A 24459-nucleotide genomic window follows, 5' to 3' on the forward strand; every position below is an offset into this window, starting at 1 on the left:
TTGACACTCAACAGGGACATCCAAATTTGTAGAAGTAAGGGGTCCAGTCAGATAACAAATACCACACATGCATTTCAACAAGGAATACGGAATATTAAAAAGCTTTAAACTTCTTTCAGGGGATTTAGCTTCTAGAAAGAAAAAATAAACATATGTTACTCTTCAGTCGGTAGGACTGAGAGAGAATGCACAAAGAAGGAACACGTTTTGGAGGAAGTTCCTCTTCCTGAGCACAGGATTCAAATCTGGTTGGAGAAGATGTGGTAGGAATACCTTGAATGACGAGAAGTCCACCAGACTGATACTGGTGGGCAGGGAACAAAGGGCCAAAACCAGAAAGATGGAAACCTTCATTGAGGTCCACACTGGTAGAGAGAGAACTATGAACTGGAACTAGCAAGTTAGAAAGGGAGGGACCATGCACTGCAGGTTACCAGGTCAGGAGCAAACCAAAAAAAGGCACCCTGGAGCCAGAGGAGGAGTCCTTCTCTTCTGCATTGTCCCCATAGCACCTTCTATGGGTAAAGGAGAGACGTTTGCATGATCTAGCAGAAGTATCACAGTCAATGAAGAGTGACTTTCCGGTTGAGAGGTCATCAGACAACCAGCGGAGAAGGCATGAGCCACTCTGGTTGTTACTCATTTCTATGACCATTTCTATGGCCAGTTTTTGCTCCATGGCCTTGTGTTTGACTCTGTCCCACCTGCTTGCCCATACTGGAACTCTTCTTGCCTCTCAGTGCAACTCTAGTTGGATGGGGAAAGAGCACAGGAAACCACATTCCACTCTTGCCACGGTGGTGTCAAGAAAAAAAATTGAAAAATAAACTAAAGCATACAGTTTTCAGTCTGCATCTTTTCTTCCACAATAAAGACTTTCTGTTAGAGACTGTGAAATTTATCAAATATAGCCACTGCTTCTCTTTTCCACAAAATTTTTAATTCTTGTAACAAAATTTATGTTCTCTTTCTCAATCTCTCCCATGACTATGGATTCTACTGTCTCTAATACTGTTAAAAGTGCCATGTTATGGTTTAGATGTGGAATTTCCCCCAAGATCTCATGCATGTTCCCCAGTACAGCAAGAGGTGGAGAGAGCAGGTCTCTGACTGCCATGAGCTGAAGTTTCTTCCACCATGATCCTCTGCCATGATTTTTCTTCTTGGAGACAGCAGACCATGGACTGACTCCTCTGAAACCATGAGCCAGAATAAAATCTTTCCTCCACTAAGTTGCTCTTGTCAGGTATTTTTGTCATAATATCAAAAAGCTGACAAGCACATGCTATTAAAATGATCCTATGGTCAACAACCCCAGAATATTGCTAGTTAAGAATTTGTGCTTTCTCCCTGAAAGCCCAAAGGAGTGATATGTAAGGCATAATGGCAGACTGACACTAAAGATACCCCCATGGAAGGTGTAGTGGGAGCTTGGGGTTTAGACTTAATGCCGGTATGAAAACATACAATCTCATAGACCCTAAGTCAACCAGATTCACTTTCTGAAACATCTGTAGGTCTCACAGGATCAAAGTTGCTTTGTGTGAGGCAGTAGTTACAGTGTTGAGTTAAGCAAAATTGACAGCCAACCTCAGAGAAATAAGGGAACTCATAATTAACCTTCATTAAAACATCTCTATTAGAAGAATAGAGCAACATAGGTCTATGTGTTATTTCACAGTTTAATCAGTCTGTGGAATTCAATTTATTGGTGATTTGTCACCAATCTTCCAAGAATTTGCTGTTGAACAGCTTATTTTGTATATATTTCCATTTTCCATCTAACTAGAGCAAAAATGTCTCGCAAAGAATAGATGTAGTCCCAGCTACTCCGGAGGCTGATGCAGGAGGATCTCTTGAACCTAAGGCCAGCTTGAGCAACATAATGAGACCATACATTCAAAAAAGATTAAAAGAATGGAGTAATACAGTTTTCCTGAGTTTTTAGACACATAAACTTTGTTTAATTTGATAGTTGGTTGGATTATTCTGTGAAGTTATTTTTCATTTCTGGACAATCTCATTTCCCTATACACCTATAAGCTTATCAAAGGGAAGGATAATTTCAAGCATTGTTGGAGTTTGGCTCCCCATGCACACATTAAAGACATTCATGAAATGTTTTAAAGTGAACTTAGAAAATATCTGAAGATCTTTATACACCTCTCTGATTATTTCTTCTCCTATTCTGCCCAGAAGAGGGCAGCAATCCACATCCTCTCTTATGAAAGATTCCTACCCTTTCCTCTTCTCCCGTCACTTCCACCACAGGCAGAAGAACCCTCTTATTTCAAGCAGCATTCACTACATTGAAAATCCAGTGCTATAAATGTGGTTCACGATAACAAATCTGCCATAACAAGATTTGAACTGCAATAGGATCCTGGACAGGAAAATAGCGGATTCTCATTAAATAGGAGACAGTGAGCTCATCTGGATAATTTTATTGAAATGTTTATTTTTTTTCTACTATCTATATCAGTATGGAAAGTTTCAGAAGAGGGAGATTTTTTTTCCTATCCTTTTCTCTGAGGTCAATTGTGATTTCAAAATATAAACATTAACTAGGTAATCAAATCATTACATATTATATTTAACCTTATTATGGAAAATGTTTGAAATCTATTCTAAAAATCACCATGGAACCAAATCATATTAGACAAACTCCCTTGAGTTGCCAGCTTTTGGGCATGTAAAGCCATGGGAGCTCATGATACAGTAGTCAGGCCTCACGGAAGAACACAAACTGGAAAGTCCTTCAGTTTATCTTGTCACCTCAGCAGCTAGCCTTTGTGATTCCCTACTTCAGTTCTCCACCAACTTGGTGACTCAGCTTCATTTGCTTATGCAGCCACCTTGTATTCTTTCTATTCTTTTTTTCTGTCTACCTCAGGGCTTCCAGGGCTACACAGTTTTTGCTTCTGCTTACTCTTTTCTCCAAGTATCGTTTGTCTTCTGCCCAAATCAGTTGCTCAAACAGTGATTTCCTCTGTGTATCTCATGTTCAAAGTCCTGAAAAGAGAGTTTCTAACCTGTCCCATCCATCACCAGCCTCCTTTGGGTAGAATTTTCATGGTAGGTCATTTCCAGGCCCTTAGCCAAGCTCCAGACTGACTGCTGGGCTCTCAAATGCCCACTGCCACCCACTAATTGTGGCCAGAAAGGCAGGGTAATAAAACATGGAACACAGCATCATAGGGAACCCCTTAGGGAGGAGATTTGGATCTGAAAAATATGTTGAGATTTTTTAAATGGGATAAAGTCATTAGCAAATACCTGTTCCTCCCATCTGGGAAGTTGTTAATAGTCATGTATGCACCCCACCTCACCCATCAACCCTCCGCTTACTGAATACACCTTACTGAGGCTGGTGCTTGCTTCCCTCTATTCCAGAGGCTACCCTCTGGGGGAAATATTAGTGTGGCAATTTCCATTTTGTATGCCTACTCTCAAGGTAGGGAAGTAGAACTGTCTTTGTTATGCATTTCATAGATAATAATAAAGTAAGCAAACCTTTTAAAAAATGCTTCCCCTAGGAAGCAGTCCAAATAAAACCACATCGTTAGTTGAAAGTAAATATTTTAGGCCATTAGCAAGAGTGGGGCAGACATTTCTCAGAACAGTAAGCTCAAAGGGACGCTTTGGTAGAAGAGAAGTAAACAAACTGTCCTAAGAAAAATGATGTACTATCATAGATAGTGTTAGGTTCTCTTCTGAGCTTAAAAAGGAATTCATCATAAAAGTTTGCTCTGATGCTGTAATCCTGTGGGACTTTTTCTTTTGTTACTCTTTTCTTTATCTCTCCAGTCCTTTCTCTTGGCATTCTGTGTTTTACAAAGAATGTTACCATAGATGACCTGATTTTTTTTTTAATGTGAATAAGAAAACTTCCCAGGTAAAATAAATTTTAACCAGTCCATTCAAGTCAGAGACATAGCTTATCTTGGGTTGTTTTATTTCTTTCTGTTTAGGAAAGATTCTGTATTTTATTCTTCAGTATATTACACTCTCTCCTTTCTTTTTGCTGGTTGTTTTAGACTTCCTTAATTTCCTAAATAATGTGCATTTTAAAAACAAATACTTTCTTTAAGAGTTACCATATTTCACAATTCTGGCGCAAGTCTAAATGTACCGTGCCTGGTAAGACACACAGCACTTGAACTGTGTTGCCATTGGCATGCTGTTCATGAAATGGGAAGGCATGTGTATGTTTTGTTCTTTCTTTTATCAGGATGAAAATTTCATTTTCAATTACTCCTTCTCTAACACCCAACTTACTTTAAGGGAAACTCAGCCAGGAGGGCGTGAAACAGAGGGAAACCTGCAACCTCTTTCTTTCTGTGGAATTTCTGCCCTTCTCTTTGTGAAAAGCTCACTGGCATGGAGAACTGATGTCTGCTGCTGATCATCCCAGAAGGTAGCTCATTCTTGCTGCTTTCACCTCATCAGGGCTGGGAGCGCTTCACTGAGGCTGCTCAGCTGTCATTCTCACTAGATGATAATTTGACTTCCATCTTCTAGGACATGGAGAGGGGCTCTGTGCTTCCTTCACAATTGCAGAAGGCAGATACTACTCCATCTCAAGTCACTCGCCATTCTACCCAGGACAACCTGCCAGGCAATTCCTATGAGTGCAGCTGGGAAGGGCTGAGGATGAAAGGCACCTCCCACTTATTTCACCCATATCAGACTGACAACAGTTGTCATTCTGTTGGTTACCAAGATCCCCAAACCCTAATCTATTTGCATATCTCACTCTCTCTCATATTACAATAATTTGTAAATAGGCTTTTGAGAATTTAGCCATTATTTTAAGGGTCTCCCACCCCCATCCAAAAGATGAAGCTAGAAAACTGAGTTATTGGAATGATACAGAGTCCTCAGGATCTAGGTGGGATGCAGACCCCAGCATTCTTTACTGTACACAGAGCTGAAGGAGTGGGGAGGAGTCAGGAAAAAGCTCATTTGTAATACAGTCTGGATGGATGTGGAGAATGCAGGTTCACAAACCACATGGTGGAAACTGGAGACCTGGCCAGAGAGCAGTTCTCCATCACAGTGCAGGAACGGGAGGATCCAGGGGCAAAAAGCATTTATGTTGAACCAGAATTGCTGTTTCCTTGAATCCTTCAACTGAAAATCTGGAAGCTAATCAGATAAAGCCTAAATACAAAATCTTTCTTTGCCATTTCTATTCTTCAAAGACTAACTCATTACAATAGAGGCTCATAATGAATTGTTTTCCTTTTTTCCACTTTTTCTAACATGTATTAAAATAAGTGGGAGCCCTTGGTAAATAAGAATCGAATTCCATGGAAGTCACAGCCCAACACAACATAGCATTCCAGAAAAGGCTGGCATCACAGTTAGCTGAATGTCAGACCATTTTCCTACTTAGTGGCATTTTGTTTTTTTTTAAGCAGAGGAGAAGGGCGTGGAAGTAAGTTGAAAGAAAAGAAAAATTCTTTGTGGTAATAAAATTTTCAGTATTTAAAAAATGATAATAGTATTAGCAAAAACAACTCAAAACAGTTTGCGAATTTTTACCACTTGGTCTAGAAATATGGCAGATGAGTTTATTAAATAGAAGAGAATTTTAAAATAAATTTAATGACTTAGACTTCATTCTTCCCACTGAGTAGGCAAGAACTGCCTTATAAACCCCCACACACTTGATCTATTTTTCTCTGTACCTCAGGGAGGGGTAAAAGGGAAAATGTGGGCAATTTTATTTTGTATGGAAAAAAGCATGTATATATACAGCCACAAGGTCTATGGATTTTGCAGGCTGGTTGGATTGAATTCAGAAGACCAAAGTGACTCCCAATTTTAATGTGAAGACAAGGCACCTGCAGGAAAATTACCCTTACACTTTTAACTATGACTACATTGGATTAAAGTACTTTCCCTTTAGTCACAGACAGCATTTCTTAAGGTATAACTGTCAGCAAATTCTGCAAGTCCCCAAACTAACTTAGTGCTGCCTCTCCCCATGCTTAAGAATGTCCATCTTTCCTTTCTGTTTATGATCAGGACTTAGACAGGAAATCTGGCTTGACACGAGCATCCTGTCTCCCTGGTACTGTTACCAGAGATGCTCCAGGAGAATTTTGTTTGCTCCAATTTTAACTTTAATGGTTTCAAATATTGCCCACAGTTAAATAAAATGTTTGGGCCACCTATATTTGTGCTGAGTCCCTCTGCTGGGCCCTAGAGACCAGATCAAAATGGACTAATGCTGAAATCCCATGTCACCAACCTACACTAAGTTGTTATCAGACATTTTAAAGAATCGAGAGAGAGAAGATAGGATGGCCAAATCTCTAAAGAAGCCCTTCTTAGCCAGCCCCATGAGGAAGCCCCCTCTGCTTTTACCATTACTTGGAAAGTAACCTAATATTTATTGGTCTGGTTTTTTTCGTCTTTGTTTTTAAAGTACTTAATGACTTCTTTGTGATCAAGTGATGTCTAAATTGTTCCAGAATTTGAGATCCTAGATAGTCATGTCTGTCTGTCTGTCTGTCTTCTTCTTTTGGATTTTTTTTCTTTTCATTAAAATTGATGCATTATAATTATACATAATAGTAGGATTCATTGTTACATATTTGTATATGCACAACAGGAAAGAATTTTTGAATTTTCCATCTCAGCACATGAAAACTTAGGCTGTCTTAACTTTGCATCAGAAATTCTTGGTTTTATTTTTATTGCTTAATTCCTTTGGATGAAATGCATGAGAGAATAATGTCAAATTATAGGGAAGGAAAGACTTCACCTCTATCCTCTTAGGTTATTTGTTTGTTCATTTGTTTTATGCTGGGCCTGAGAATAAGATTGACATTAAGACAGAACAATAGAAAAAAGTCATATGATTTATTTAACACAAATTTTACATAGTTTGGGAACCTTCATGAGGAAAAGGGAGACCCAAAGGATTGAACTCTTAGGTACTGAATTAGACAAATATTATGTTGCCAAAAAACACCCTCAATTATCTGGGGAGGCTAAAAGAATTATTTTAGTAAAGTCTGTACAGAATTCCCTCAGCCTCAACTTCATGTCCTCCATGATAAGAATACTTTCCTTCTAAGAGAGGGAAGGCAGTTGTCACCTGAGAATTTTAGATCCTGCTTTCTAGAAACAGCATGAAGGTCAGAAAGATTGCCTTGCACCTGCTGTTTTTTCGAGTCTCTTGAACTCAAAACAATCAATATGCCAGAGTGGCACATTTTGATGTGGCCTATCCTAGCTCCTTCAAAACAAACCTAAGTGTGTGGACTGAACATAGCATTAGCTTTGGGGGTATTTCGTTGAAGTAGCTACTTGCGATGAAATTCCTTACTAGGAGATGAAAACTATAGAGCAAATATTCTGGAAAACAAAACCCCAAAGGCTAAAACAAGCACTCTCTGAACCTAAGGACTTGGGGACACATTAGGATGGTCAATCGGGCTCTAGGCCCTTCCTGTTTGGTGTGAGTTTTAGGCTATGTTGAAGTAAGATTTGGTCCAGTTTTGCCCTGACCTCTCAGCGACAATGGTTATCAATCCCACCTGCTCTGTAAAATCACATGGAGCTGTCCAAGGATGCTCAGGGCTTACTTTGGGCCAGTCAAATCATAGTCTCTGGGAATGAGGCACAGTTTGGGCACTAGAGCTTTGTAAGTGCTCCCCAGATACTTCTACTGGGCATCCATGTTTAGAGCAAGTGTTTTCAGACTGTGTTCCGGGGGTTATAAGGCATTGCTGTAGAAGCAAGGCGGCAGGTAAGGGCTGCCACTCTTCAAGATACTGCATCCAAGTTCTTTGAGTTACCTCTCATTTTATTTCCATTAAATGCTTCAGATAAAATATAATGTCACTGGAAAAAAATAGTGGAAAACACTCCAAAGATATCATGAAGTTTAATGAGTTTTGACTGAAGCCAAGCCCATTCACTAGTGGTTGGGAAGTCTATCTTAACTCCTGGGGAAGAGGAAGAAAAACTGTGTTTTCAACACATTGTCTCCAAAGAAGATGGAAATTGATCTAATACCAGCTCTAACTGCATAGTTTTTAAACTGCCGTAATTCATGCACGGGGCCAGTGAAACCTGCTTATAGTTAGCCAACCATTTAAGGAAAAGCCCTGATTACTATCCCTTATGTTTCCTCCCATGACACAAATACAAAAAAAAAAAAAAAAAAAAAAAAAAAAAAAAAAAAAAAAACCCAGGAAGAAATGATCTTGTTCTGTTGAAATCATCAACATTCATTATTATTGCAGAAGCACATCCCTTTATGTTAAAATCTAGGAAGAGAATGTTATCGCAAGGGAACCAGTCAACATTTCATGGGCTGTATGCTCTGACAAAGGATGTGAACATTTTGAGGTACTATTCTTAAATAAAGTCACTCAATATCACCTGAGTTATTACTTTTCTGATTTTATCCTGTTCCTTGAAATGATTCAGTAAATGTCATTAGGTGAGTTCCTTAGTTCATTTTACCCATTTTAATCTCAGTTTCCTTTATGATTTAAAACTTGTAATGATTTCCTAGCATTTTTCTACATGTTCAAGAAATTTGAAACTAAAAAGATAGTTGATCAGACAGTCAGAAAGAAAGATGAACTCTAAAATATGTAAAAATTAAAGTTTAGAGAGTATTCTAAATCTTTTGTGATCTCTTCACTACTAAAAATTCCTTCTTTATAAACTATAATTTTTATCTAAGGAAATAAAAATAAATAAATGGAAAGTTGACCTTGTTGATATGGTAGAAGCATAGTTTGAACTTAACTATTCCAAATATCCAGAAACCAAATGCAACAAGCTTTTCAGGATGGAAGAGTCCAGGATGCAAGAGGGAGGCTAGGAGACTTGGGGACAGACATCTATTGCGAGGACTACGCCAAGAAGTCAATGACTGGGAATTCATGTGCTACTGACTATAAAATTTAAAATGACAGAGTTGAAAGAAACTTTGAGATGTAATAATTCAACATCCTTTATTTTAAAAAGGAGGAAACATGCTCTTAAGATTTAAATGAACACATATGAATAACAGCAACATGAGGCAGCATCTGTGTGTTGGAAATTAGGCATCAGAAAATTTTGGCACCAGATTTAGGTTCTGTAATTTAATGGTGGCTAAACTGCATGAGCCTTTCTGACCTTTAGGGTTATTTATAAAAAATGGAAAGGGTTATTACTAATAACTCCCTCCCAATAATTATTATGAAAATTTTCAAACACGAATATTAAAAAACAATGCAATGAATCACATATATTTGCCATCCAGCTTCAAAAGTATCAATATTTTGCCAATTCATTTCACTTTCAACTCCCTCCTATTTTTTTAAACTGGGATATTTTAAGTAAAATTCTAGACATCATGGCAATTTATATAAAAACATTTAAATATGCAACTCTTAATGGGAACTTACATTTAAAACATAAACCATCATGTCTTTATAACTATAACAAATTAATAATTCTGTAAAACCATCTAATACCCATATAACACTCATTCATATTTTCCAAAATATCACAGAATTATCTTTTCACAGTTGTTTGAAACAGGACATAAATAAAGTCCACATATTGAATTTGGTTAAGTCTCTATATCTTATCTATGTCCTATAAATTCCTTTTAATGCCATCAATCTGTGGAAAAATTAATCACCTACTGTATTGGTCAGTTTTCTGTCACCATGACAAAATACCTGAGGTAAACAACTTAAAAGGAGGAAAGGTTCACTTTGGCTCATGGTTTCAAAGGTTTCAATCCATGGTTGCTTGATTCTGTCACTTTGGGTCTGTGCCAAAGTAGAACATCATGGCAGAGAATATGTGGTAAAGCAAAGCTGCTCACCTCATAGTAACCAGGAAGCAAAAAGAGAAAGGGACTGGGTTCCCAATATCCCCTTTAAGATCCCTGCTCTCAATGACCTAACTTTCTTCCACTAGGCCCCCACCTCCCAATAGTGTCATAGGCTGGTGATCAGGTCTTCAGCACGTGGGCCTTTGGGGTACATTTCACATTCAAACCATAGCACCTGCAAAATAACACATTCTATATCTAGATCTATGTGGTTGCTACCTTAGGGTGTTAACTACTTTCTTTCTACTGCTAATATTCCCTGCAAGCTAATAGTTTTGTCTAAAAACTGGATTAGCTTCAGTTTTAATTTTTTGGAAACGATATTCAGCAGGGGGTGCTGTGTACTCTAGTCTTGCATCACTAGGCATATAATACCTGGTTGCCATGTTTAGGGATGCTAATAGAGACGAGTGGCTTCAAGTTGCACAAGGCCTCACCCCTTCTTGCTTTTACCTCACAATTTAGAATTTAGAATTTTGTTATCTAGGTCCATTATATTATTAGGGGTTGCAAAATGTTACTTTTCTAATTCTGAAAAGCTCTACAAATAAGAAAAGGATCTGTAGTATTGTATAAAGTTGATACACATAAAACGAGATTTTCAGTGTACTCAGCTATCAATCACTTAGAAGGCATAATGGAAAAAAGAAATTATTTACAATAGCAATGAAGAATACCTATAAAGAATATTTACAAGAAAAATGCAAAACTTATGTTCAATAAGCGTTAAAATATTCCTAAAAGACAAAAAGTATCCTTGAACAAACCAAAAGGCATCTCAATTTCTTGTACAGGTTGATAACAATATAACAAAGATATCTAATTCAGTATACCTGGAGCAGAGCCCCAAATTCTGAATTTCTTCTAGCCTGCCTACCCAGAATGACCTGCTCTATGCATTAGAGTCATCCTCAAGATGTGGTCACTGGTAAAAGCAAAATGGGGTAAGGCCTGGTACACCAACATCCCCTGAGAACTTGCTAAAAAGGCAGATTCTCTTGCTTCACTCCAAACCTACTGAATCAGACATTTTGAAGGTGGAGTTCAACAATCTAGGTTTTAATAAGCTCTCCAGATGATGTTGCTATGTGCTAAGTTTAAGAACCACTGTTCTGCTTCTCCGATTTAAGTTGCATAGGAAGTCAGCTAAGATCTTGTTAAGCTATATACTTGATCCAGCAGGTCTGGGATTTTGCATTCTAGCAAGCTTCCTAAGGATGATGATGCTGATGCTGATGGTCTGCAGACAACACTTAATGACCAATCAGTTTCCAGCTTACTCAAGGCCAACCTATCCTCTCATCTCCTCCACTCCTATTTTTGTCGCATATATTAATGACAAATAATAACTTAATGGGTCACTCCTCCCAATAATATGTTTACTTTAAATGGAATTTAACCCACAGCGGTGTGTTCCTTCAAACAGAATTTAACCAGAAATAATTAAAAGTGCATCTCGGGCTTTGGTGGAGCTATTTTGGAGAGGTACCTATTCAGCATTTACTAAATCATACCACAGAGGATGTACTGCTAAATACTGCAAAATGAAACCTTAGGAAGAAAACCTTAAGGGAACGTCTGTGCATAGAGAAAATCTTTGTATAAATCTGTTTATAAATATAATTTACCTCTAATTTTCTTTTTATAAATTCTTATTTTTATTAATTTGTGTTTGATTTACCTAACTTGCTTCATACTGTCCCAAATTTGGTGTCTGAACATAATGCTCATTTATTAAAATGCATGATTTTCTAGGTCAGAGAATTGAATAGAACGTAGTAGAGACTGCTCTACAAAACCTGCAACTTCAGTTGTGATAGCTTTAATGTCTGGAAAATGCTGGAATGGTTTGACGAGGGCCTTAGATCTGGAGCCTTTTGTTCCAACTGTTGATTGGACTTCCCGTTTCTTCTCTATGCCATGTATACTGGGGTTAGAATTTTCACAATGACCTCTATATTCATATGTGTGACACCTAAGCTAGAATGACTGGAACAGTGGAGGCTATTAGGATCTCTCTATCTCTGTCTGTCTGTCTCTTTTCCTCTCTTTCCACATGACTTGCTTAGGCATCTTCACAGTATTGTAGTTTCCAGGTAACTGGACTCTTTCCTGGTGGCTGGATTTTATCAAATTATTTAACACTGAAAGACACCAAGAAATAAGCTGTGACACTTCTTACCAACCCATCTTTTCTACTACCATATTGGTATTCTAAAGCTTTTATAAACTTTCCATTCCTAAAAATTCCTTCTTTATCAATTATAAGTTTCATCTAAGGAAATAAAAATTTAAAAAATGGAAAGTTCACCTCACTGATATGGTAGAAGCATAGTTTGAGCTTAACTATTCCAAATATCCAGAAACCCAAGGAAGGTGGTGATTGGAAGATATAAGGAATTGTGGGAAGTCTTTAAGTGATTGGAAGCATGACCTTGAAGGGGATGGTGGGATCCCAGTCCTTCTTCTTCCTCTCTTTTGCTTCCTGTTCATGAGGTAAGTGGTTTTGCTCTGCCATGTGTTTACTCATGTCGTGCTGCCTTGCCACAGGCCCAAAGCCCAATTCATGGACAAAAACTTCCAAAACTGTGAGCCAAAATAAACTTTACATTTTATATATTGATTTACCTCAGGTATGTTTATAGTAATGAAAACTACTAATTTCTATTTCTATCTTCTAATTTCAACTATTAATTGACACAAATTAGTAGTTGAAATCCCTGAAATATGCCATGTGAAAAGAGGCAGGAATTCTCTGCTACCTAGTGACTTCTGGAGTCTTAATCAGTTCTTCTGGTAAATCAGTGATCATCAGGCCTTGAAATATGATACTATATTTTAAATCAATAATTTTAAAATTTTCTTGTTAAATGTATACATTTCAGTGGTGTATATGTTAAATGTATACCATTTCAAAGGTCCCAAGTAGAAAACCTTATGTATTTTTGTTTTAGAGACATATGTATTTTGGACACATATGCATTTTGCAATGTGTTACTTAAAGTTATATAGAATTATGTAATGATTTGTCTATCAAGTCTTATTTTTTTTTAAATCTTTGCTAAATGACTTTCTTTCCATTTGCCATTGGATATGCTTAAGAATGTTTAAGCTCAGCTTAAAATTACTGAGTTTATTAGTCAAGTCAGGATAAAATAGGAACTGCACAGAAAAAAAGAATCATATATACTTGTACACAATTTATTCTTGGGATAAATTAGAAAATATAAGTGTTATATATCAAATTTTTTTTCTTATACATATTCCTTGTATGGGAAGACATCAAATTCTTTCAAAAAGAACTCTCTAATCCTTTTGTTTTATGTAACAGAACAATAGTCATAAAAGAGTACGAGGCACCCACATTTGTTGCTCTTTGGCTTCAGGAAAAAATAGAAGTTTTAAAATGGAGTCAGCCTCAGCTTGAGGACTCTTGTCCAGAATGTCTTTCATATGCTTCTGTTCTAGACCTGAAGGAGACTATTAGAGCACCCATTAGTGGGAACCTTCTGGTACCCTCTCCATTATTTAATTGCATGGTGTTTATCCCTCAGTCACTGCAGTGAACCCTTCTCTGGAGGGTCAACCCTGGGTCACTGGTGGCTTTCTGCCTAGAGTTGCTGGGGATTGCTACCTCCTGCCCTGGAACAATGCTTAGCCAGAGCTGAAACCCCTGAGCCCACTGTGAGCCCAAGCCCAAAGCAGGTGGCCCAGAATTCCCTATGGGATAATTTGGCATGAGGCTTCACTTGAAACCTCCTTCTTTCTTGGGTCTCTTCTGCTAAGAGGTGATTTAATAAATCACACACAGCTTCCTCTGATAGGCACTACTTCTAAGGAATCCAACTTAAGACAACAAACTGTCCACATTTCTGAAGTCTCCCCTACCAAAACCAGTTTGTCACCCCACCTCTGGATACTGGTTCTCTCTGAACACCTAAGAACAGCTACCAATTTGCTCTCCCTGTCTCCACCCATTCCCTTCAAGGCTGTTCGTGGAACAGATAAGGTTCCTTGGACTTATTTCCCCCCTGAGCAAAGTAATGTTCTAAAGGAATCAGGACTGAGAGTCAAGATGAGAACCTGACTCATCCTGGGGTGACTTGTTCCAGAGTAGGAGAATGAGCTCCTCTGCTACTTACTAAGCTGCAGCTACAAGTACCCCGGGCTGCTGGCTTGTTACCAGTCAGTTTGGATATTCTTGAATGGGTCAGCCATTATCATGAGCAGGAACTTTCTGGCCTCAGAAAGCCTCTGGAGTTGAGGGTGGCGGAGTACTCCAAGTTGACTCCCCAGTCTTTAACTTCCTACAAGTAAGCTACTTCTGTAGAACTGCTACTTCAGCAAGAGATGTACGGACATTGGCTAGTTCCGTCTGCCTTATCCCAGCTCAGCAGACACTTAAGGGCAGGCAAGCTCTAAATCAAGAAGGGATATGGAAGGACATTTGTATTTTCTGAGTTGTATCTCTCTTCATTTTGACACCTCTGCCACTTCTCATCTCTAATCCCTGACACACACAGGCACCAATTGATACTGCATCTCCAAAATCCAAAGCATATGGTATATAGAAGAAAACACTACTTTTCCTTCTTCATCATTCTTACCATCAAGAATGTGGTCCCACAGTGACCAGTTCTCCAACCCAGCTGCTTGTCTATAATTCAGTTCATTTCTGAAACCAGAGTTAAATTCAGACCCTCCTCCCACAACAGGTTAAGGGCTCATTCCCACAGTAATCCCCCCAACTCTAGATGCCAATCACAAGCAGTAGGCTCCCAGTCTGCCTGTGGCTTTGGTCTGACATGGCTACAAATCCCTTCTTCAGGTTCATTTGCTTGCTAGTCATTGGCTTGCTAGAGTACTTATTTTTACAAAAAGGATACGACTCAGAAATAGCCAGATAAAAGAGATGCTAACCAGGTGTGGGTGGAAGGGGTAAGGAGCTTCTACCTCTTTGGGCATGCCTCCCCCCAGTGTGCTGGCCAACCCAGAAGCTCTCAGAACCCTGTCCTTTTGGGGTGATTTCTGGAGGTTTTATTATGTAGGCACAGTTGATTAAATTAGTGGCTGTTGATAATCAACTCAACTTTCAGCACCTATTTACTTCCTAGAGGCATGAGAGTAGTTTCAATCCTCTAATCACATGGTTGGTTCCCCTGCCAATATCCACCCCCTGCCCTGCACTCCAGCAGCCAACAGTCATTCATTCCATTAGTATACAAAAAAACACATCATGGAGAACATAAGGGTTTTAGAAGCTTTGTGCCAGAAATGGGTCTGAAAATAAAATGTACATTTATTATTGTAAATCACAATGTCACAGACATGTTTTGGGTCTTACACTTGTAGGGGTCTCCCCTCAGTGTGTCAGGATGCTTCATGGTAATAAGGAGCTCATATACAGCTTCCTAGACTGCCTGTGACACAAGGGATGAGTCACAGCACAAAACATGGCTCCTCTTCCTAAAGCACAATTCCACTCATTTACACACACACACACACACACACACACACACACACACACACAGATATATATTACATAGTAAAATGAAACATTTGATTTTTTTTTTTTTTTTTTGGTACCAGAGATTAAACCCAGAGGTGCTTTACCAACGAGGCACATCCCCAGCCCTTTTTAAATAGTTTTGTTTTGAGACAAGATTTCACTAAGCTACTTAGGGCCTCACTAAATTGCTAAGGCTGATTTTGAAATTGTGATCTTCCTGCCTTAGCCTCCCTAGCAGCTGGGAATACAGGCATGTGCCACCATGCCCATCTAAACTTGAATTATTTCTAATGAATGTAAAACTGCAAAACAATATACCAGTACTATTTTGAACTGTGTCCCAAGACCTCTAGTCAGGGCCAATTTGCTATAATCCAAATGCTTTTATTACTCAAAAATTCATATGTTGAAATCCTAACTCCCATGGTGATGGCATTAGGAGGTGGTGCCTTTAGGAGGTAACTAGATCAAAAGCCTTCAGGCATGGGATTTGTGCTCTTATAAAAGATGCTGAAGGGAGCACATTTGCCCTGTCTACTTGGGAGGGCACAGTGAGAAGTCAGCCGTCTGCAACCTGAAACAGGGGCCTCACCACCAGAACCTGACCCTACTGGCACTCTGATTTTGGAATTCCCAGCCTCTAGAACTATGGCAAATATTTCCATTTTTTTAAAAGCCACCCAGTCTATGGCATTTTGTTACAGTATTTCAAATGGACTAAGACATACTCACAGAATAGTAGACTCCACATCCACATTCAGAACCCACAAAACTTGTACAAGTCCATGAAAGTTTCTTTTTTTAATTTTAAAATCAAAGGAAATAAATGAACTTTTAGGTAAAGGAAAGTGCTCTAATATGTAATATTAATATTTTTGAATGTAGAAATTGATCTGTGAAGGCAGAAAGTGCTTAGGGCCCACAGAAGTCATGATTAGCCCTGACCCAAGAGCATATTTTCAGTACACAGTAAAAACTTGTGGAAAACTCTGAATTTTAGATAACACATTCATTCAATTAATTATTTTTGAGAACTGAAATCTTTAAATTCTGAGATAAAGAAGTCCTAACAGGATCTCCTGCTGACCACACCACAGATCCCACTGTGTAAGGCAGTCTATTTTAAAGAGTACTTTGTTTGGGCACAAGCCACCACTTCAGACTCAGATACCATGACAAATATTTACAGAGAGTGTTAGAGCCTCTCACATGAGTCCGTCTACTCAATCATAAAGTCTTAGAACTTGGAACAATGTTTGGTCCTAATAAGCCCAACCCTCCACCAATGCAAAAGTATATGTCATCACTTAGCCCCAACTAGAGCACACCCTGACACTGTCTGCACCTGAGCTTCAAAGCAGTTTCTGTTTGTGGTATTGTCTTGTAAAGAAACTAGCTGTGAGCAAAAGCAGAGATACAAGGTGGCTGTCCTATAGCTGGAGGCTTTCTGAAGGAGTGTACCGCTGGGCATCTGGAGCCAGTGATGGTGGATGAGCTACAGATTATGGGCGGTACCCACAAGGACCATTGTGGTTTCATCATCCTGGGGGCAAGGTTCCAGACCTTCATCCACCACCTTGTGAAGAGTGCTGTAATGTTGCCGGTTTTGGTGGAAAGAATGCAGCTCTGAAGCAGCCTCCCAGGCGGCAAAAGTGGGCAAGGGAAAGACACCCGGCCTCTTGTTTTCAAAAAAGCATTTCAGGTTCCTCTCACTCAGCTTGGTGGCATAGTCCACAAATGTATTTTCCAACTGCTCCTTCTCCTTTTCCGTGTATGTCTTCCAAAAACTCAACTGCAGATAGCTAACTTGAGATCGGCAGCGTGCATAACAAGTGGTGAGCAGAGAGAAGAAAGATGCTGAACAAATCAGGCACCATCCTAGAATCTTGGGAAGAAAGAAATATGGAGGACAAGTAAAAGCAAAATCAGTTCTCAGGGAGCTGGGGTGGTGTACAGCTGAATTAACTGGGGAAGGTATATAGCTAACTTGATATCACACTCATTACCATACCTCATTTCAAATCATTTGTCTTAATTTTTAAACACTTTTTTAACAGTCAACATGAAGTTAGAGTTTACCTAATATCTGTTCTCCTACCCAAAAGTGTTGCCATGCAAAGAAATAACCAGAAGGCCAGCAAATGGAAAAGAATATAAAGAATAGCTTATCCCAGATTTGGGTAAATCAAGTTCCCCAAAAATATTAGCTATTAGAGGGGAAAAATTCTGTGCATCAGTAATTGTGATTATTTGAGCAAATAACCAGTTCATTAGTCAGGTGTCTTAGGCATTGATAAATGTGTATACATGGCTATAGGCCAATTCTTCCCATGTGACTGTGTTTGCAAAGAGCAGCAGACACTCTGGGAGAAAAGTCATTACTTACTGCCCACGGTAAAGGAAGACAGGAATGATATAAGAAGGATGCTGAAGTTATAATTAAAGCCTAAGTGCTAAGGAAAAAATTGGGATCATTTCAAATTATGAGGATTATTTGTCTGAGTTTTGATAATTAGAAAAAACAAAATTCATATCCTCTCTGACACACTGTGTTTTCAGTTTTAAAGCAAAAGTTTACATATCTCAATATAACTCTAAATATTTTTGGTTTTGGGATTCTGTTTTTCACAATTGGAATTAATTTTATATTCAATTAACAGATCTCTTTGAAAGTATCTCTTAATATTTAATTCAAATGACCCTTAGTATCCCTCAACAGATGGGTTCATTTGAAAACAGAAACAGTAATCTGCAAATGACTTCATTTAGACCAAAACAGAACCACAAGTAAATTCTAGATCAGTGGTTCCCAACCTCTCTCTCTCAGATAAGAGGTTACTGTGAAGGGTCTCAGCCTGCGCATGAATGCCAGCTCTGGACTGGCCTACTTGGCTTTAAACCCTAGTGTTCCCCTTGCTATGGACATTCCCTGTGCCTCAGTTTCCTCAAATGTAAAATGGGGGTTACCCATCTCAGAGGATATTTTGGGGAGTTTAGTGAAAAGATGTTGGACACACAAGTGTATTCAGTATTAACTATTATCACATGCTGCTATTTTTCAAATGTATATACATTTATGTAAAGTATTGCTGAACTCATAATATCTTTCTGTACTTATGACTAATGAGCGAGGCACAACAACCATCATGTGAAAGTCCTCATATTTACTTTAGTCATTTACGGACTATGATTGGCTCCCTCATATCTTCCTCCTTCTTTCATCTAACTTCCTTTTTCCCTACAACTAGGCCTCTGAGCTATTTCTAACTGAGTTCGAAACTGTATGATCAACTTCAGATCCCCATCTCCCTTAGGCTTGACCTTAGCATTAACCTGTTCTCACCTGAGAGTTGAGCACTGAATCTTCTTACCTTTCCCCTCAATTCACAGTATCCACAGTTCCAACTGCAGTTTGCTGGATGCTTCCACCTCAGCCTTTATTAGTGTCCTGTTTTGCATGAGTCTCCTTCCCCAAACCTTGGCAGTTTTCTCAACAACTTGGAAACATATGTGTTCTAGAAGCTTTATGCTAGACCTTCCAACTACTCTCCAAGGTAGGTATCATTATCCCCCACTATGAGAAAACTGGGGCTCAGAGAAGTTGAAATGCAAGTTCTATGTCACATAGCTCATGAGTGGTAGCATCAGGATTCAAACCCAAGGCCAGTTAGCTCCAAGGCTTGACCCTTTCCACTACTCCAGTTGACTGTCCTTAATAATAGAGTCGTTCAGCTGGATTTCTTGTTGCTCTGCCCCACCCAGGAATAAATGTACTTTTTCCACTCCCACCCACATGCCCAATTATTATTCTGAACTATATGTTGCCTTTTGCCTATCTGAACCTCATGGTCAGCACCTGCTATTGCTACAACTCCCTGTGTCCACATCTCTGAGGCATCTTCCTGTAGGAATCAGCCCCAGGTCTTCTCATTCTGCTGAAAAGTCAACATGTCATTGTGCCCAGTCTCAGCTATGACAGGATGTGCATGATTTCCTTGTGCTTGTGTTTAGAGAAGAAGAGCTTACACAGTGATAAGTGTTTGGACCTGGCACTGACTGAATGGAGCCTGATGCCTAAGGACATAAACCATAAATCATTCATTCTGCCATAACATTTGTAATTAATACCTTCCTTCAAGAAAAGATGGAAGACATTTGGGAGCCTTACATGTTTTATCTAAGATGTGCTTTATGCACTAAACAAAAGATTTTTTTTTTGGCTTATCAATTTATAAAGAAAGTATGGTTTTTTTGCCAAGCAGCTTTAGAAAATATGATTTGAAGAACAGAGTTCGCTTCGATGTGTTGTAAAGGCAAATCTTGTCAAAAAGTAAAATTATACTATTTTCTATTGTTTATTCTGAAACAAATAGTGTTCCTGCCAAATTGTGAATCTTTTTATCTACTGTTTATTTTGGTTTGGGGAATACAATTCCTACTACTCATAAATAGGAAGTCATTCTTTTCCTAAATCCAGGGAAGGGCTATACATCTGGATTTGTGTTCATATACTTGGACAGATGGTAGCTACTTCCCTGCACCAATTAGGTGAAGCTACATTTTCCTTCCACTAAATAAAACAAAGCTCCACATCTTGAGCTTCTAAAGTAATGCAAGAACTTCTTTAGCTGCATGACACAAAGAATAAAATACATAATCTCCCTAAAGAGTATAGTCAATTTTCACTAAGACTTCGGAGTCCTACTTGGTATAGAAAATTCTTCTCAATCTTGACAATATCTATACATGGAAATAGCAATCACCAGAAACCACTTAAGTTAATTTCTACCCTGATGATATTACATACAACTTTGAAAATTAGTAGCTCATTTGGTTCAGCCATATTTTAATAGATGGATAAGCTATGCTTATGTTTCAAGAAACCAGTTAGAAAATAAATAATTGATAGAAGATAGTAATTTTTAATTACTGTTCAGCCATTAACACTCAGTTTGTGATGTGGTGTTATGCATTATTTACAAAGTCAATCCAGAGAGATTGCTCTAAAGTACTTAAGCATTTACATATGCATAACCCAGAGGATATTTTCTTTTCGGAAATGGAAAAGATATAATCCAATCAGCAATTTTACTGAGCCATCCAACTTCTAAAAAGCTTTTCCTGAGATTGTCATACTGCTGCATCATGTTCCAATTTCCATTTAGTTTTAAAATATTCTGGCAGAACTCAGACTGAAAGGAGTCCACCCTGGCTGAAAGAAGGACAGAGAATACTTCAAGCTCATGCTGGGAGAAAAAGGCAAGTTTGTTCTTACCTGAGACTGCGCTTGAAGGGACAATTTCACTTCTTCATTGTCCATGGGTAACATGCTAGTTTTGTCACAGGACACTTTGTAGAGTTCTTCCCAGCACTCCTTGGGCTTGCCCTTGCAAATCAGTCCCAGGAGTCTTGAACTTTTTGTTCCACTCATGGCACATTCGTAAAAAGTTCCATTAAGCAAAGCCACAGAGAGCCACATCACTGGAGCCACCAATGAACTCAGAGTGATCTGGCCCAGGACATAGAAGAAACGGCAGCTGTGACCCCTAGGGAAGATTTTCCTGGGGTTTACACAGCAACCTGTGAAAAGTCTCCATGCTTTGTTGTTCAGAAAGAATCCTAGGATCAGTAACACCCAGGCAGGAGCAAAAAGGAAAACCAACCCATAGACTGTGTTCTCAGTGCTGCAGGGGCACTTAAAAGCCACAAGTGAAAAGAGACGCTCACTTCCCAAGGTCAGTAAAGCCATGAAGCTGTAGCCAATAGCAGTTTTCTGGTTGAGAAAGAATTTTAACATGCTCTGAAAAGCATCCATGATGGAGATACACAAAGAGGGAAAATGCTTTGCCCTTACTATTGACTCCGCAGCTGTGGCAGTGGCCGAGGGTGGAGCTCTTTCTTCATTAGAAACAACAGTCCTCCTTCTCAGGCTGAATTCAGCCAGATAAGGAAACAATGTCATTCCCTAGGAATGCATATTTCCCAACAGTGTTCAGATAATGCCTCCTACTGGTGGATATTGGGCCATGAAATGGCAGCCTAAACATAGGGACTTAGAATAAATTCAAGTGCACAAGCTTCCTTTTAATATTATTTCCATGTGGTTTAGATTGAAAATCAGAAAGAAGTTCTCACAGAGACATACAAGAGTCTAGGAATTTTCCAGGAGGATGAATCACCACTAGCAGAAATGGGTTTCAGCCATTTGATGCAGAGCCAAATCCAATCCCCAAACATAAAGTTTCACCATGAATTTTCTTTCTTTTTTTCTTCTTCCTCCTCCTCCTCTTCCTCCTCCTCCCCCTCCTCTTCTTCTTCTTTTTTTCCCCTTTTGCTATATAACTTAAACTTTGAAAGGCAGGAACTCATTTTATGTCTTCTTAAACTGCCTAGTTTTAGAGACTTGAGCCATATCTTAGGATTTGGAATATTTAACTTATATGGAAAAGTTTAGGAAGGGTTTGAGTTTTGAAGAAAAAACAAAACAAGAGGTGTTCTCATCATCACTTCTTTCCTAAGTCATCAGGGTCAGCTCTTGATTAGTATCTCTCCATTTGACCTCATGCCCATCCCAGCCATAACACTAAATCCATCCTACATCCTACATGAAAGAGATCCCTCTAAACCAGAAATCCAGTGCTGCATAGGCTTTTCACATCGTTAGGGCTTTCACTGCCCACAGATTGAGAGATACAGACCTCCCTTGAACTTCATCATGGTACCTCATGCCCCATGTTCCTGCTACTCAGAGTGTAATAGAGTGGGCCCCACCCCACCTCATCTGCCTGACAAATACTCACTCCAACTCCTATATTCCGGTTCTAACTATGGTGTCAAACTTAGATCAGATACTCATTCAAGAATTTATTTTAAAAATGGCTATTGATTGTGTTTTCAAATAATAATAGATGTTGGTGTGGATGTGGAGAAAAAGGCTCACGTTCACATTGCTGGTGGAGTTGCAAATTGGTGCAGCCACTCTGGAAAGCTGTGTGGAGATTCCTCAGAAAACTTGGAATGGATCCACCTTTGACCTAGTTATCCCACTCCTCGGTTTATACCCAAAGAACTTAAAATCAGCATACTACAGTAACGCAGTCACATCAATGTTTATAGCAGCTCAGTTCACAATAGCTAAATGGTAGAACCAACCTAGATGCCCTTCAACAGAAGAATGGATAAACTGTGATATAGATACACAATGGAATGCTACTCAGCCATAAAGAATAATAATATTATGGCATTTGCAGATAAATGAATGGAACTGGAGAATATCATGCTAAGTGAAATAAACCAATCCCAAAAAACCAAAGGCCAAATGTTTTCCCTGATAAGTGGATGATGATATATAATGGGGGGTGGGAGGGTGGGGGGTGAGAGAAGAATGGAGGAACTTTACATAGAGGGAAATGAGGGGGTGGTATGAAAAATGGTGGAATGAGATAGACATCATTACCCTATGTACGTATATGATTACATATGATTACAAATGGTATGAATCTACATTGTGCACAACCATAGAAACAAAAATGTGTATTCCACTTGTGTACAATGAATCAAAATGCAGTCTGTAAAAATAAAAAAAAGAATTAAAAAAGAATAGGTGAATTATATAGTTTATAATTTGTATTTCAAAGAGTGTTGAAATATTGGATAAAGAAGACAAGAAATAAAAAAAGTGACAATCTTTAAAAGAAAAAAAAAAAAAAGAAAATAGCTATTGAACTCTCACTGTGTGCCAGGCACTGTACTAGGATGGTCATGCTCAATAAATACCTATTGAAAGAATGAATGAAGAATTTCTTAGTACCTCAAATTAGAAATAATTTAAGAAAAATTTCTATTTCTATCCTACATACTGCTCTTAATTTGAAAATTAAATTATTTGAAAAATGACAATACATCCAGCTAATAAATTTCCATTAATAAACTTTAGGACCCAGACCCATGTGTTTTGTGAAAAGAAATTGCCTTGGAGTAGGAGCCAAACAACTAAGTTGTACTGGGGTCTTAGTGTGCTATTTTACTTCTCTCCAGTTTACTCATTTGAGAAATTAGGAGTTTAAAAGAAATAGTCTCCAAGATTTCTTCCATTTTTGCATTATAAAATTCTTCATGCCCTATAAAACAGCAGATATTTTTGAGAATTACTTTGTCACTCATTTATGTCTTTCTTGTCCCACCACCACACCTTTCTCCTCAGAAACTTGTTGTCTACAGAAATGTAATTTCCTCTCCATCCCAAAACACATCCTTGAACTTAATCTGCCCTTGGCATCCGCTGTTCTGATCATGACCTTCCTATTATGGCAGATATGTCCTAGATACCTTCTAATTCAAGATCCTATCTTTTTCTACCATCAGTGTGACAAATACCATGTTCATATGTTGATGGTGAATAATATTTTAATTTCTTACCCTCCTAGAGGATATATACCTTTTTAAAAAACATTTTTTAAAATAATGCCATATTATTTTCACAGAGACTTGTCCTTTGGGATGTCCATTAAAATAAAAGGATTTAACATTCTCACATGGCATACAGTCAATAAATTGCAAAATTAAGTTGAACCCAGATGTCCTAACTGCAGACTCCCTGTGCTTAACCCTTGTGCTGCAACACCTGTAATAGGGTATTTGTTTATCTTGCTAATAGATATCTGTTCTAGACCAAGTGGCAATAATTTATTTTTCTCTTTATCAGGTTGCTTTCAAGATGTACTTGGGAATTACACCAAGTGTGACCTGCAACAATTCAAGCAGAAATGAGTTTTCCCTGATTCTAGACAAGAATCCTCTGGCAGAGTTTGTGGAAGAACTTCCTGCTGGGCGATCTTCTTTGTGCTACTGCAATTTACTCTGTGGGGTTATCAGAGGTGCCCTGGAAATGGTAAAGCGCGTACTTCATTTTGCCAGGCGTATTCATTATCTAGTGCTGTGTAACAATTTGCCTCAACATATAGCTATAGCAACTTAAAACAACACATACTTATAACCTCACAGAGTTTCTAAGGATCAGAAATCTGACAGCAGCTTAGCTGGGTTGTTGTGGCTCAGAATTTTTCACGGCTTAACATACATACATTCA

The 24459-nt window shown here is 38.6% G+C and overlaps 2 protein-coding genes across 3 annotated transcripts in view; one reads left to right on the forward strand and one right to left on the reverse strand.

Annotated features, from left to right (window-relative positions):
- The window catches only part of Trappc3l (trafficking protein particle complex subunit 3L), a 67882-nt gene that overhangs the window by 37860 nt on the left and 5563 nt on the right, over window positions 1-24459 (forward strand). For both annotated transcript variants that reach the window (XM_047557626.1, XM_047557627.1), the window contains one exon: window positions 24076-24261. In XM_047557626.1, coding sequence (XP_047413582.1) covers window positions 24076-24261 — 186 coding nt within the window. The remainder of the gene's footprint in view (window positions 1-24075; window positions 24262-24459) is intronic.
- Window positions 16154-21236, reverse strand: Calhm5 (calcium homeostasis modulator family member 5). Its single transcript, XM_047557621.1, has 2 exons — window positions 20647-21236; window positions 16154-17256 (listed from the first exon to the last, which is right to left on the reverse strand). The coding sequence occupies exons 1-2, from the start codon at window positions 21184-21186 to the stop codon at window positions 16867-16869; spliced, it is 930 nt and encodes a 309-aa protein (XP_047413577.1). The 5' UTR covers window positions 21187-21236; the 3' UTR covers window positions 16154-16866.

The sequence above is a fragment of the Sciurus carolinensis genome, chromosome 7 (genome assembly GCF_902686445.1).
Source record: "Sciurus carolinensis chromosome 7, mSciCar1.2, whole genome shotgun sequence".
NCBI classification, from domain to species: Eukaryota; Metazoa; Chordata; class Mammalia; order Rodentia; family Sciuridae; genus Sciurus; species Sciurus carolinensis.